Genomic DNA, 15,527 nt, shown 5'->3' on the forward strand with positions numbered 1-15,527 from the left:
TCAGGAAGAAAAAGAAATGCATGAGTCTGCAGTTACTTGTTTTATCGTTCCAGGGTGCAGCAGCAGAAGATGGACGCCTCAAGAGGGGGGATCAAATCATTGCTGTGAATGGGCAGAGTTTAGAAGGGGTGACCCATGAGGAAGCAGTTGCTATTCTGAAAAGGACAAAAGGAACAGTCACTTTGACTGTGTTGTCATGAACTGGCTTCCTGACAAGCTAGGGTCAATAAGACAATATTGTTTACTTTCCACATAGTAAAGAGAATGGAAATGTTTATGTAGTCTTCTTGCTCTTTCAGCCTTACAGGACTATGTTACAACTGTGTTACTGAAGAAAAGTAGCAGTTAACCATATTTTCATTTACATTAGAAGTTCTTCTCTTCCTGTCAAAACACTGCGATGAAGTTATGTTGACAGTGGAAACACATGGATATTTTTCCTATTAGTAAGTCACCATGAAAAAAAATGTCATTAATAACCACACAAGAAAACTGAAAATGTTTTGGGAAGAGACTTTGCCTATTTGAATAATGTTGGGAAAATGATAAATTCACCAAGTCAGCATGGAGGTTGCAGGGGTAGCAATAGTCAGAAAACAGGAATAAGGTTATTGAAGAAAGAAAATATTACTAAAACAGGGATTTGGAAGATAAGTGGAAATGTATGTAATCTGGAGGCAGATGGGTAATAGACTAGATGGTTCTTTGGAACTAGATGATTTTTAAGGTTCCTTTCAACCCAAACTGTTCAATGGCTGTATTATTTCACAATGCTAAATAGAACTAGTCTGGCAACTTGGGGGGATTTTTTTGCTTGTCTTTTTGTGTGTTTAAAGTTTTCTAAGAGATGGTGTATCTGGAAAAAAAAAAAAAAAAAAGAACAGTTTAACTTGGCTTAGATTTGAGGGTTTCATTATGTTGGCAGCAGGGGGGTGTGTTGGTGGTCATGACAGTGGTTTTGGTTTTTGTTTGTTTGTTTTGTATGTGGGTTTTGTGGGACTTGTGCTCAGGGCTGAAAAATCCATTACTAGTGGAAACTATTCCTGGTGATTGAGAATGCCCAGAAACTGCGGTATTAGAAGAACTAGACTTTTAAAATAGGAATATTTTATAGTTTTTATGGGTAAAAACAACTTTTCTAATATGAAGTATCTGTAAGGAAAGGTATTCTCTTTGAACATGCACCACCACATACAGGGTCAGTACAGATATTTCTGCGAGCTGCTTGCATCAGAGCTGTGAACAAACCTCTCAGAGTAGCTCTCCTTAGCTGCCAGCAGATGTTTGGATATTGCCAGTGTGGAAGGAGTTGACATTAATGGTGTTGCTGCCATTATCACTAGCAGCTAAGATAGAATCCTCTTTGAACTGAAGAGGCATACAACCAGGAGTCATGGGTTGAGGATGGGTAAAGACCTGAAAATGCCTCAGCTGAGGTGAATAGTAAGACAATAGTGAGGGTTTGCATCAGTAACAAGCAGAAGAGGAGCTTTGACAGCTACAACTGTTATTTTGGGGATATTAATTTTAGAGGCACAGATAAAAGTATCTAGTAGTACAATGCAACTGCTTGCATTTCTTTGATCAGCAGCATGGTCAATAAATGCATCACTTTCTCATTACTTAAACTTTGTCTAAAAACTGCAGTCAATTAAATACTTAGCTGATTTTATCCTGCCTGCCTTTGCCTGCCACGCTCTTAGGAATCTGGCAAATAAAGCATGCTTTTCCCATGATTTATTTTCCTACAGAAAAATTTAGCTGAGTCTTTTGAGTGAGGAAGATACCAGTCAAACTAGTATGCTATTTAGCAGGAGGATGCTTTGTGTTAATTAGCAAAAATGGAATTTTAGCAAGAAGGCCACTATCTCAACTATCACTTACGAGAAATATGAACTGAAAATGCAGGTCAGGCCATTATTAGGGGATAATACAAAAGACTAGCATTCATTTTAGTGCTTCACAGAAGCGGTATTAGGAGTTTTGTCAAATAGTATTAACAAATTGATAGCTATGTGTAAGTGAATTAACAGAAAAAAACCCACTCTTTGTCTTTTTAAGTATTCTAGAAGTTACATTGTGGTAGGCTAAGATGCAGTAAACTAAATGGAACCATTGCAGGATGCTGCTGTTATTGAACTGCTTTTGTACTTATTCTTTGCATAAAGTGAAAAATGCTTACATTAGAGTATGTAAAGTCACTTTAAATAGCATCTATATTTGTAACAGAAGTAGTGTACAGCTATTTTGTTACTGCTCTTGTGTCACAATGGGGGATTTAAATTAATAAACTTCAAACTGCCATGATGAAGTTCTGGGTGTGTTACTAGTTGCTTTGCATGCTTACATTATTTATTCTGTTGCAAAAGATTAATTCAAAACAATTTAATAATGTAAACCTTAAAGCATGTGCTAAAAACTGATTTTTTTTAAAAATGTTATCTTAACTTGCAAACTCTCAAATTCATGAAACTGTGAAGCTGCCTTGTGTGGCAGGCACATTTCTCTCTCTCTCAGGATTTTTCATTGAGGTGCACGGAGAGAAATGGGCCTGCCACAATCTTGCTTTTTTGTAACAAAGCATTAATCGTTGTTTAAAAAACATTCCTTGAGGCATGGGATGTGCCATGAGGGACAAAAATAGTGGGCCATGGGGCTTGGGGCTCAGAGAACAGGCTTTCTCCCAAGCCCATGCCAGGAAACTGTTGCCTGACCACTGTTTAGTGGCTGCCACACACTGGACCATGTAGTAATAGACTTTTCAGGCTTAGAATGTTTGGTTTCCTTTATCATTTTGTATGCACAACTTTCCAGTCACAGGAGTGTAGGGAGCGCTGTGCTCCAGGACGGCTTAGATGAATGGAGACAAGAGATCTCTGAAGGCTGCTCTTGGGATATCAGGTTTATTAGGGATGGAGAAAGGTCTTGCTTGGAGCTGCCAGATGCAGCACATGGCAAGACCTGAGGGGATGGGGGAGGGAAGAGACAAGAGGATGCTCTAGGAGAGGGTGGAGGTCCTGAGAGGGGGGAAGATCTAAGAGAGGGCAAGTCTCGCCCCTCGGAGCCCCCTTTTCAGAGGGCTTCAAGGTGGGCTGGAACAAGGCTCGTGCCAACGGGGTTACAGCACTTGATGTTTTAGGGGAGGGTTACAGATGTGGAGTAAACCATACATTTTGGGGGTGAGATGGAACAGTCCACTTGACCCCTGGACCCATCCGTAGGCAAGGGCATTGTCCGGCTAGCTGGGAGGATTGTTCTCATCCTGGCTGTACTGTTTATGAATAATTATATTTATCCATCCTTCCCAACACAGGACTTAGTCCTGTAAGGTGCTAGGTACTGTGGCCCAGTTCTACCAAGTTTTATGGTATTAGTTACATTTTTTCCATCTTATTGTGTTACAAGTTTGGAAGTGTCTGGCCTCTTAAAGGCTCCATCCCATTGTCTGGTCAGATACCCAGTCCTTTTTTTTATCTCTCAGCTATTTATTGCTAAGCAGTAATCTGAGTGGCATTAATGAAAAGCTCTTTAATTTTAGAGCGGTGTTAATGAAAAGGACTGTCACCTTTTGAAAGCATGGGTCTGAATAAAGGACAGATGATTCATAGGAATGCACATATTTCATTTCTTGACAATGAGCAGGTATCATTGGCATGGCTGTTTTTCTGTTCATTCTTCTGTTAGATTTTATTTCTGAGTTAGCTTTATGGTAGCAGTAGTATTGTTAATTCTCAGCTGAGAGAAGGGTTGGAATTTAATAGCTATTGCTGATCCACTTTCCTTCACTCTATTCGGTCTGTTTTTATAAGGAAAAAAAAAAAAAGAAACTGTATGTTCCATAGACCTAGATGAAGGAAAAAGTGTAATCCCTATTGTTAAGTATCAAGATGTTTTGTTTTGCTGACAGTGACTTGCAAGTAATGTGGAAGTACTTTGGTTGTTTAATAGTGTTTTGCAAATAAAGCATTACCTCAAAATGGGAGTGACATTGGCAAGGGACATTTGTTAGATTTCTACACACACTTTTTCTTGCTTTTTAAAAACAGTTTGAAGCATCTAAAATATTCCTCTGTAGAGGGCACTTCTGTTTTCAGCTCCAGCTGAAGCTACTAAGAGTAAAGCTTTCACATTCTTTAAAATTTTATTAAAACTGTAAATATTATTAATAGTAAACAATATTGTCCTTAGTCTATTCAATACCTGCAGTGTGGATTTTTCTTTTGTAACATGTCATCATGCATGTCCTCAATAGACATAAAGATCTTTAATATAATATGGTTTATTCCATAGCTGTTGTTGCAGGGTAATGCATTTACTTGTGAAGTTTGGCCACCTGTATTGATGGAAGTGGTAACCATGACAGGTAAGAAGATCCAATTCAAGCACTTGAGAAGAATACACATAGTGGAAAATGATGCCCAAGTAGATTGAAGTTCCTGTGTTCTTATTCTGCTGTCATAAAATCTTCCTAAGCCTTCTACTTCCTGTGAAAATGATTGTTTGAAATGGGTAGAAAAAATGTAGATATTGCTTCTTGTATTTCAGTAGAAAGGAGATTAAACTCTGGTAAGATATTAATTCTAAAAGCTGCCTGAGTTGAAAACAACAGAATTTTCCAAACTAAATTACTAATTTTCAACTGAAGATATTTTTGTTTAGTTATAGCAGCAAGTTGGTTTGTGAAAGTGAGCCAAGCAGGTTTTCACTTACTATTTCACTTCAGACTATTTTCTATTCAGTCCATTGTTTTTGATCTTCATATAGGTAGCTTAAATACATAAATTACATAATAATTACTTTTTTTAAATTACATCAAAGGAGTGTTTGAATCACATACAAAAACAATTTACCTGTTTTTACAAATGCTAGTAGTATGTTGGGTTTTTTAAGTGCTTGCAATTAGATGTCCACTTTCTCTACAGGCAGGCAGACAAAAGAAGGTTTTTCATCTAGGAGGGGAGGTTTTGTATTTGTTAACACTTGTTAGTATTTTCTGGTATTTCAGCCTTTAGAATTTTATTAGTTAAGATTGTACTTTGTTAAGTGAATTCAGTTTAATTAAAACTATGCTTTGACTGACCAAGGTAGACATTATACCTAAAAGGGAGTGAATGTTCTTCTTGAGTATTTCTGTGGGATGTCAGTTACCTTTTTTGAGTTCTGTGCAGCACTATTCAACAACAGAGTGTCAGTTTGGTCTGTTTCATACCGTTTTGTTCGTGCTCCTCACTGTCCACAGCCACAGAAGAGGTCATGGTACCAGGACTCAGAGAACTGAGGGCATGGGGTTCATTTAAGTTATGCATTATCGGATTTCCACTACTGCAGACCAGTTAGAGGTGAACAAGTTTCTTGTTTGGGCATGTCACACAAGCACTTAGGCTGAGGCCCATGAAAGGTCTTTTCAGGCTGTATCTTTGAAGTACCTCCTCATGACAGGGATGCCAAAGCCACTGTGTCCAACACTTCAAGGTTTCACATTATTGGGAATTTTACAAAAGCATTGGGAGCAGCACCTTGGGTCGTTAAATGGTAATAAGTTGTACTCTCTTTCTGGGAGAATAGTTCTCAAAAACTGTCAAAAACATATACAGTTTGTTTTGACTGAAAAAAATATATTCATTACTTGTTGTTAAATGTGAATATGTCTGTTGGAAGTAGAAAGACCAGTATTGCAAATGAGAGAGACAGACAGACATAGATAGATCTCAATACAGTCCTAATTGTTAAGGCAGCAGATGTTTACTGGAATTCCTGTTTGGGACAGACACCATTGAGGATGGGTGATAACAAAAGATTGTTATATGGGAAAGGTATTAAACTTTGTTACTGTCACCAAGACTAGAAGAAGGGTAAAAGTGCTATATTCATATTTACCTTATAATATATTTACTTCATACCCTTTTTAAGCATATACATAAGGAAAAGTACTGCACTTGAATTTATTGTTAATGTAGACCTAGAGGTTGTTCTAACTAAATATGTATGTTGATTATTTTGCAAAAATGTTTATGGACACACTCTCTTGATAAGATTTTTACAGCCTCTTTCAGAACACTGAATGACAGCAGTGATTGCCTTTTTGTTAAATTAACAAAACCTTTGCAATAAGGATAAATCTGGGCAGGAAGGAAATTGCTTGAGACAAAGTAGGAACCTCCTGGTCTGAGCCGATTTTCCTATTGTGGCTGAGCATGCTCTCTTCAATCTATGCCTTATCTTACTAGGAACAAACGAGCTTTTGTTTGTTTCAAATTGAAGCTGACCATCAGAATTCTGTGTATACAGTCTCCTTTCTGAAAAAAGCTTTTTTTTATATTCTTGTTGCTAGAGCAGGAAGAAAAAGAATACAACTGGACCTTTGCTTTAAGTGCAGATTTATGGAATGTTAACATGTAGTAGAAATAGCTCATTAACAGTTTGTTTGCTGTGAGATGGTCTCTTCTTTCCACTCTGAGTCTCTTCAAAGCATGCTATTTTGCCAGCAGCCAAACAATTTTGTCTGCAGTTCTCCTGCTCCCATTTCTTTTGATTGGAGTGTGTGCATTGGGCTGGGGAGGGGGAAATTATGTGTGAGGGGAAGATGTCAGAGGCTCTGTGTGAGCTAATACACATGTGTACATCTGTAGATCTGGAAATAGTACTGTGTAAGTGCTAACTATTGGCCTGCAGATATTTCCTGCAAGGTATGTTTTGTTTTTTTTTTTTCCTATGGAAGAAATTGAAATAGGTACTCTAGTCCTATTTAATATATATAGATTCTCAAATGATTTTTAGAAAGAGAATAAATATTTGATCTATTTTAATGTTAAGAAAAAACTGCAGCAGAGGCATTATCTGTTTCTTCTTTGTGATTTTGTGATTCCCAGTGAATGTGAATGTACATATTTTCTATTATTCTGCTAGGTTTAACAATGGAACACATTACAGGTTCTGCTTGCAGGACAATGAGTCCTTTTTGAAGCTGAGAAAGGATTGAATCTGGGATATTGATGCTGTGTTTCTGGGGCTAAAATCACCTCATGAAGTATGAATATACGTCAGAGTTCCTCACTGATAGAAGCCCTTGGTTTAGGCCCATGTGAAAGACCTCACATTCATAGGATTGTTTCTTTGGTATACAGGAATTTTACTTAATTTTACTTTACTGATAGTTTGAACTCATATACATGTACTATGGACTGTCACTTGAGTAAAAACCTTGAATCTGTTGGCCAAGCTAACAAATCTCTGATCGAGCCAAAAGTGCAACCTGAATTGGGTTGGTTTCCTTCTAAACATCAAGGAGGAGGTGAACCAAACAGAAATGGTGGGCAGCAAGCAGCAAGGAGACAAAGATATTTACTGACATCTGGCAGGCTGTGTGCTTTTCTCTGTTTTGAAAGATGGCTGCAACTGCCATAATATGTCAATTACATCCAATTCAAAAGTGACTTAACAGGAGGGGCGTAAGTTAAATTAAGGGGCATAGGAGAGGGGAAGTGCTTATGCATTTAAGCACAAATGGGTGTGGAGATGGCTCCGTGAGTGTTTCTCTTGTATTGCAAAACCAATAAACAGGGTGTTTGTGCAGTCAGCTGCTACTTTCAGCATGTGGATTTAGCCTGGGAGCTTTGGGTGCTGAAACTTTGTAGGAGAGGCTATTTGGCTGTACTGCACAGCCCCGCATGCACACTTTGAAGTCAGACTAGCCCTGGAAGAAGGACCTAGACCAGTTGGTAGAAGCTGATTTGTATTTAGCTACTCTTATACACATTAATAATTTTCAGTAATAGCCACTAGATAGCACTAGAGAATCAAGGTAAATCTCAAACAGCACGGGTTGCAGAGATTTAAACGAACACAATCACTCCAAAACAAACAACCACTGGAGCCTGTTGTTGGTGTTCAGCTCATATCAGCAGCCTAATGGAAATTTTTCAGTCAGGAGAATGCTATTTTAACTTCTGGTGTATTTAAAATGTCTACACTGATGTATTTCCAAGCAGAAAACCACATAGTAGTAGCTTGAACAGTTACCCTATTCTGACCCTGGTTTTAATGCTTTTGAACTTTATTGAAAGCCACAAGCTTCAACAAAATATGCATTAAATCCAAAATGTTTAACACTGGTCATCACAAAGTGAATGTTTTAAAATAAAAACACATCTCTAAAAATATCCATAGGGATATTATGCTTTCCAAAAATATGCCTCAAAAAAATCTTCAATTTATTTGCAGAGAGAATAAAAAGTCTGTCACTGTCTCTAAGTTTATCCCTTGCAAAATTATTAATAATTTTTAGTTTTTCAAGTATAGTTTAGGATTTTGAAGAAATATTTACTGATGACCTCTGTGAGAACACAGGTACTGATCTTTCTAATCTCTGCTGTGAAGGCTGTAAGGGTACTGCTTTTAATTGCTTACTGATAGCCTTTCAAGAAGTCCCATATGAATTTTTTTCTAAAGGGTCAGGAAAGGCATAAAGGTTTTATGAGAAGTGTATGGGTTTCTGCCTGCATGTACAGTGCATTTTCATAGGTTTTGCAGTCCTCTTACAAACCATATACTTACTGCATGTAAGTAATTTTTTTTTTTTGCACATTCATAAATTTTTTTTTGTGGCAGTCTTGAGGAATATACACAGCATGGTGCTGTGGGTGCTGTGCAAAGTGAGAACTTGGTGTCTGCTCTGAAAACTGCATTCCTCAATTCAATTTCAAAGTAATTTCAAAGTAATCACAAATTCTTCTGTTATTTATTCACAGGGGTTTTATACCCAATGCCACATCCTCCTTTAATAATGTCTTAAAGAATTTTTCACAAGGATCTAAAATCTGAAGTTTGATGGTCTTGAACTCCTAAAGTGTCCTAAATGCTTATCTTGAAGGAAAGATTCATAATCAGCTCAGGGCATCTGGCACTTGTGGCTTGCTTCTGAAGCACGTTAAACAGACTAATATCAAGCTATGCAACCATACTGGGGCTTATTTGCTATAGGTATGCTTCACCTGAGGTGTGGGGACTTCAAAGACCTCAGTGTTTGCTGTCATTGACAGGGGCTCACAGGACATCCCAGTGGACTGGGCTGATGCATGTGTGAACCCATTCAGCCAGTGAACTGTTTCTTGCAGAAATGACAGCTTGTTATCAGGAGATGCATGGGCTGTCTTTGAGGCTTGCTTGCACTTACAGTACACTCAGAATATCATTACCTACCAGTTTCTATAAATTCACCTTTTCCTGACAGTATGTGAGAAGCACATGTTTAGACAAGATAAGAGATTTAACAGAAATGAAGGTTGATCATCTGTTTCTCCACAATTTAAATGAAGATTTTGCAGCTCTCCTGTTTCCTCCCACGCCAGTCCCTCAGTTTCAGGGAGGGAGGGCTGAACTTCCTTAGTGATAAGAGTCCATAATGCAAGGATGGAGCTGAGTAAGGTTTTCAGTCACAGTTTCAGGTTGCTTCAGGCATGCTTTAGTAGTCGACAGCTATTTGTTGTTGCCAGGTCAGTAAACTGGTGTTCTACAGGACTAGGAAGTGAACTAGTGTCACAATGCAACTAAAGCAAGATTGGCAACTGACACTGTACTAGAAATCCTTCCAGCCCCGTTTTGGCCTTATATTTATTGCACATGTAAAACCAAACGAAGCATGCTACTTCATTCTCAAATGCAGCTTGTTTTGTTCCAAGTGCTAGTGGCAGGGAAGCTGTTTTTTAAAGTGCTATGAAAACAAGTTCCAGCAAAACTGATCTTTATCGGATCCTATTGAAAAGCTGCACATACTGAATAGTGAAACATGCCAGTTAAATTTTAATCTGGTTTACATAAAAGGCTGTTCTTAAAGTGGTACATACTGGCATTGTTCTCACACCCATTAACTTACAGCCAGACAGTAAGAAGGCCAAGAGACATGTAAAACCTCAGTGTGAATCAATCTGTGCATGTGTGTATAAGCAACTTCTAGGTAGGGTAAAGTACAATCTCAGAAACCTATCTGCAGCATCCCGCTTGTTGCAGTTTGGGTTTTTTCCCATGTGGGGTGTGGGGACAGTGCCTTGCAGATTATGAGTTATGTAATTCAATAACTCTTTTAGTGGGGAGAGTCCTTGTTTTGGAGATGTGCTGTCAAAACACTGAGAATCTTCTTCATGTGAGTTTAGAGGGGTGGCAAGGCTGTGCCCAGAAGTCTGTGTGTGGCCTAAGCGGGGAAGATTCCCTAAGACAAAGGGATGAAATACTTGGGCATAAGACAACCTGCATTCAGCATATTAGAGGTGATAAAATTTCACTGAGTTGCCAACAATAAATTCTAGCTAGGTATTTTTGAAAATTTGGAGCCTTGTTTGCTTTTTGAAGGAACTGGAGTTACCACAAGGAAGTAGTAAGTGAAGGCACACATGCCTTGGTAAACCAGATTATGACTCCTGGGGGATGTAGTATGGCATCAGTGCAGAGTAGGAAAAATGAGAACATAAACTGACGTTTTAGTGTTTTGGGGGTTTTTCTGATAGTATTTCTAATCTGTAGTGAAACTAGAAAAAGATTTTTTCCCCAAGTAACCTCTGAGCTTTAATATATAGTTTAAAGTATTTATTTTATTTATAAAAGATTTCTTTCCCAATTAACTTAATTTTAAAATTACATGGAGTTTTTTTAGGGAATTAAGAACAGTTTTATTATGTTATAAAGTTACACTTTAGGGTATTTTAAGATCTAAGGGCAACTAAGTTATAGCGTGCCAAATTGAGATATCATTTACATACCTGTGATGCCTATTAATCTACATCAGAGGCTTTTCATATTTACTCCTGTGTACCTCAGATGATGAAATGGCCTGAGGCATTTGGTTACTCTTTGGTTTCAAATGCTCTTTCATCAGCTTTGGGTATGACTTCATTTGGATGCAGGACTGCTTCTCAAATTACCATGGGTAAATTTTTCCTTGTTTTACTTTTTGCATGGGAATTAAGTCATAATCAAAATCCCAGGAACACTGCTGTAGCTAAAAGTTAATCAAGCAGATTGCAATGGCCAGCTGCTGGGAGAAGTAGCAGGACCAGGTGAGAATGGTAGATGCACAAGCATCTCAAGTGACAGAATGCAAAACAACCTCAAGAGCTGGAGGGCCAAACTTAATTTCCTTAACCTATTTGCTGCTGTCTTTGGGAAGACACAAAACCTCCTTGTTAACTGTATTTGGTCCTCAATGGTGGTGTCTCTGTCTGCAATGCACTGAAATCTCAAAATGGTGGGTCATTCAGCCCTCATCTGTGAGAAAAGATCAGAGTGGGGGGAAGAGTTAGAGAGATGATCCTCCATTTTGTAGCAAAAGCTGTGTGTTTTATTACAGCTTGAGTTAGGCTCAATCCATAGCCCAGGAAAACTAACCACGCAATAAAATAGCATGGTTTGTTGAACAAAAACAATTACTGAACCCACAGTTGACACATTTTAATGATTAAACCGGACTTCCTCTCCTCTGTTGCTGTGGTCTTACACTTGCTTGCACCAAATTTGTGTGGGTAATTGTTTGCTTGTATACACTGCCAAGCATTATTTAATTTTAAAAAAATGTGCTTGGCAGGGGGATTTGGAAGCTGGAAAAGACAGAATTTGTGTCAACAACACATGTCATTCCCAAAGAAAGCAGACTGAAGTGTGTGCAAGAGAGATGGTGTGTGCAAGACAAAAGTAGTGCTGTGTGTGGTTGCTGACAATCACAAAAGCAAGCATTAGCAAAGGTATGTGACTGAAAACTTTACCACTACACTATCCTGTCTCAGGAGAGATGCAGGCTTTGCCTTTCACGTGCTCTGTAGACCCTGTTCTAGTGCTTACAGGGCATCTGAGTAAAAGGCCCAGTTCAAGAAAGGGTGAGAACATTCCTGCCTAGGTGTTTCTGCTGATAACAAGTAGCTTGGGAAAACTGTTCTCTATGACTTAAGAATCAGTGGGGACATCTGCTAAACCATCTCCATTCGGTTTTCATTAAACAGCATACTGTCTTCTTCATGTCTTACAGATACACCAAAGATTCAGACTGATGTATTTAATCCCTGAAAACAGTTAAAATTAAACAGGTACACCACTAAAATAAAACTACTTGTTTTTTTCAAAGTGTAGCTTTTGGATTATGTTGTGTTCAGAGGAGAGATGCAGTGACCTGGAAGTAAGCAGCAGACAGTCCAAAAGATGGGTAATGTTTGAAGCTAAGCACAGCTCTGGAGAGTAGTAGCTATATGTCTTGTATGCTTTATTGATAGTTAGGTGATGTGGGAAAATAAATCTGAATTTCAGCTGGAACATTTTCCCTCTCTATCCATTTAATCATTGTTTCCTTCTTTGCTTTTCCAAAGACCTACTGCTTGAGCAAACAAAACATGCAACTGGAATTAAGACAACTATAGTAAGCAGCTGTCTTTGTGATAGTGATCTAGTCAAGCAGGGCAGATCTGAATTAAATTTGCAAAGCATAAATTTCCCTTGTAGCCAAATCAGCTGAAAGTAACTCACCCCTTATCATCTGCTCAATGAAAGTTTCAGCAGTTGTACTGTAAATATACCCTGAAACTAGTGCTATGGAAAAATAATTGTTGAGCAGTCCAAATGCTTTAAGGCATGATCAGTCCAGTGCTGTCATCAGAGCTCCCTGGCCCTCAAGGGGCCAGAGCAAATGCTGATTTTTCATCCAAATGTATATTTTTCAGCCAAAATGTAGTTGTGATGAGACTCCAGCTGCATGAATTGACCAATTAAAAGTAAAAATTCCTTTTCCCAATTGCCATGGGTACATGTTTTCACATTATTAAAGCTATTCTGTGTCTTGCCTTAATATGTAATTATTGGTTACTGCTTAGAAATGTGGCATTTTAATGCACTATGAAATGTCAAAAATTATAATTTAAAACCCTAGAATCTGCATTAAACATGATTTTTGCTTTAGGGAATGAAATGGACAAGATAATAGCCTCTGTGTGCCAGGGAAAATGTGTGAGACACTTGTTTCTGTTCAGAGGGAATTACAGCTGGACTGGAGAATCAGGACAGGCCTGGCCCAAAACCTAGTGCACTTTTGTCATCAGCAGGGATCCCTTCTCTGTATTGCTTCCTACTGCATGGTGCAGCAGAGCAAAGGCTGGTCAAATTCCAGCACATTGCTGGAGTCTGTGGAGCTGGAATTGGCACACCTGGAGAAATGAGAATGAACGTGCACTTGTCTTTGGATTGTCACATTACAGCTCAGGACAGCTCATTCAGAAAGGACTTGAGTGCAGGGTCTTTGTACTTGGAAGAACTCTGCACAGACTGCTTGGAATTCTCAAAGTCACCAGTTCATTGTAAATCAAAAAGAAAGCTGAACTTGGTTATGTCCAAGTAACCAAAATGGTCATTCAAGTAACGTGGATGGCCTTAGTCCTCAGACCCTACTCCTCTTGTCCTCTCAAGTACTGGAGCAAAAACAAAACACTTGTCATGGATAAGGGAGCACTTGCCACTTCTTGTGGTTGATGTGCAGAAGGATGTCGGTAGAGGCAGATCCTTTCCACATGGCAGTGACTACTGGAGAATACATATGATGAAATCAGCTCAGTCAAAAAGAACAGAAGGTGCAAAATCCTTAGCTGTAGAAACTATCAGACTATCACTATCCCCTGAGAGATATCTGGGAGATATATACATATATTTTAAATCTTATAAGGCAAGGATGTTTATCAAAGTAGCACTTCCTTAACTTAGAAGAGCACTGGCACGCAGCATTCAAAATATTTTGTTGTCTGAACATCCACTGAGATTACCAAATGCCTCTTTACAGAATAAAGGAAAAGTCAAATATCCACAAGTAGACTCTACAAACAGTTCTCAGATTAATTTGCCACCCACACTAATTAACTGAATTGCTTTCTTAGGTTTTACACATCACCCAGCCTTCATTCATTTATGGCTATGCACATCAGACTTTCCAGTGTCCAAAATCGTGAAGTTTTTCCTCAGGGTAGGCATGTAATACTTGTCATCCAGGAAGATATTACTTGCCAGCACAGCTGGGAAAAGGGCTGACACCCAGCTGTTTACCAGCAGCACCACTGGAGCACTTAGCAGGGGAGTTACGAGCCCACAACTGTCTTAGTGACAAACCGTATGGTGTTCTGCTCTGTGCAAAGGACTGGAAATTTCTTTGGGCTGGCACCTGTAGAGGGTGAGACAGTTTATATTGCTCACTAATTGCATCACTTAATTTATAAGTGATAATTATAAAGCTATAAAATTTTTAATGGATTTAAATTATTTAAGCTATTGTAAGATACTCAGTGGAAACAGATTTCCCTCCTTAATAGTAATTTAATAGAGAATTAATAAAAACTAGGACTGGAGAGGCAGTAATGCCAGCACCAATGTTATTCAATAAAGGTGCTCAAGTAGGAAAATGTAGAATTTTGTAGAAAGATACTGAATCTGATACAGAGTTGAGCAGGGAACTTGTATTTGGTCTTGAAACTACTATCACAATAGAAATGTTAAATGTTCAAGGGAAGCCTGAAGCATCATTTTAAAATTGATGGTTGTTTCTTAGATTCTCAATGACTTTGGGTCAGCTGATGACAAACTGAGATGGGATTTGGTTATGATGGAGATGGCGTAGAAAATTGATCACATTTTTAGGCTAAAAATTCCATTGTAGCTGTTCTCAAGCTTGAATCCTGTGGCATTATGCTTCATATTAACACACAAATTAGAGTGGTGAGGAGAACTCCATTTATCTGGAAATGTATCATATGTCACTCCTTTGGTATGGTCAAACTATCAGCCCAAAACCCACGTCCAGTTTGTCAGACTCAGTGGTTTGGAGGGAAGTGGTAGGAAACAACTGCCAGGATATCATCACCCCAAATATGTCAGTGAAACTTTTCTTCCTGTTGGCTCACAGCCAATTGGGTTAAACTGGCTTTACCTATATAGCCTGAAGAGTTGCCCCCAACCTGGCAAGAGCCTTATGAAACACTGAAAAATACTTTTTGTTCTCAGTCCTTCAGCTCCACAATTTGCAGCACCACCTGTCAGTCTGCACACATTTGAATGCGAAGTTCCAAGCTCAGCAGAATAAACACTGACCACACCGAAACTGATCTCAACACTCTGGTTTAAGGAAGGTACTATTTCTATTGCTTAGTGTCAGAAATGGCAGAATCTCAGCAAGAGGAAAATCAAACTTCTTTAACTGAGTCACCACAGAGAAGTAGCAGGTTGTGCCAGAATTGTTCCAATACCAGCCCTGAAGACGTCATGGGCAGAGCCAGGTAAGCAGCAACCCTCACATAATGTGCATTTACAATTGCTGTGTGATGTTGACTCAATTATGGTTGCTGAGAACATTAATTATGAGTTTGCGGGCTCCAAGCTGGGCAACTCCCTGGAGACTGCCCTGGCAGGGGAGACTGTCCTGGAGCAGTTCTGTGTCAGGAACACAGCTTCTGTTCATTGTTATCTTATCAAAGGTTCAGCACACTGTCTGCACCAGACTCTCTGTGCAGGAAAAACAG

The 15,527-nt window shown here is 38.8% G+C and overlaps 1 protein-coding gene across 26 annotated transcripts in view; it reads left to right on the top strand.

The window, feature by feature from the left end:
- The window catches only part of MPDZ (multiple PDZ domain crumbs cell polarity complex component), a 93,960-nt gene extending 91,649 nt beyond the window's left edge, over window positions 1-2,311 (top strand). For 25 of the 26 annotated variants that reach the window (XM_085566021.1, XM_085566022.1, XM_085566020.1 and 22 more), the window contains one exon: window positions 54-2,311. In XM_085566021.1, the coding sequence (XP_085422147.1) occupies window positions 54-200 (147 nt within the window). In that variant the 3' untranslated portion in view covers window positions 201-2,311. The remainder of the gene's footprint in view (window positions 1-53) is intronic. The other variant, XR_014951042.1, reaches the window with a different exon arrangement.
- Window positions 2,312-15,527: the final 13,216 nt, after the last annotated feature.

This window comes from Lonchura striata, chromosome Z (genome assembly GCF_050655825.1).
Source record: "Lonchura striata isolate lonStrDom1 chromosome Z, ASM5065582v1, whole genome shotgun sequence".
Classification (NCBI taxonomy): Eukaryota; Metazoa; Chordata; class Aves; order Passeriformes; family Estrildidae; genus Lonchura; species Lonchura striata.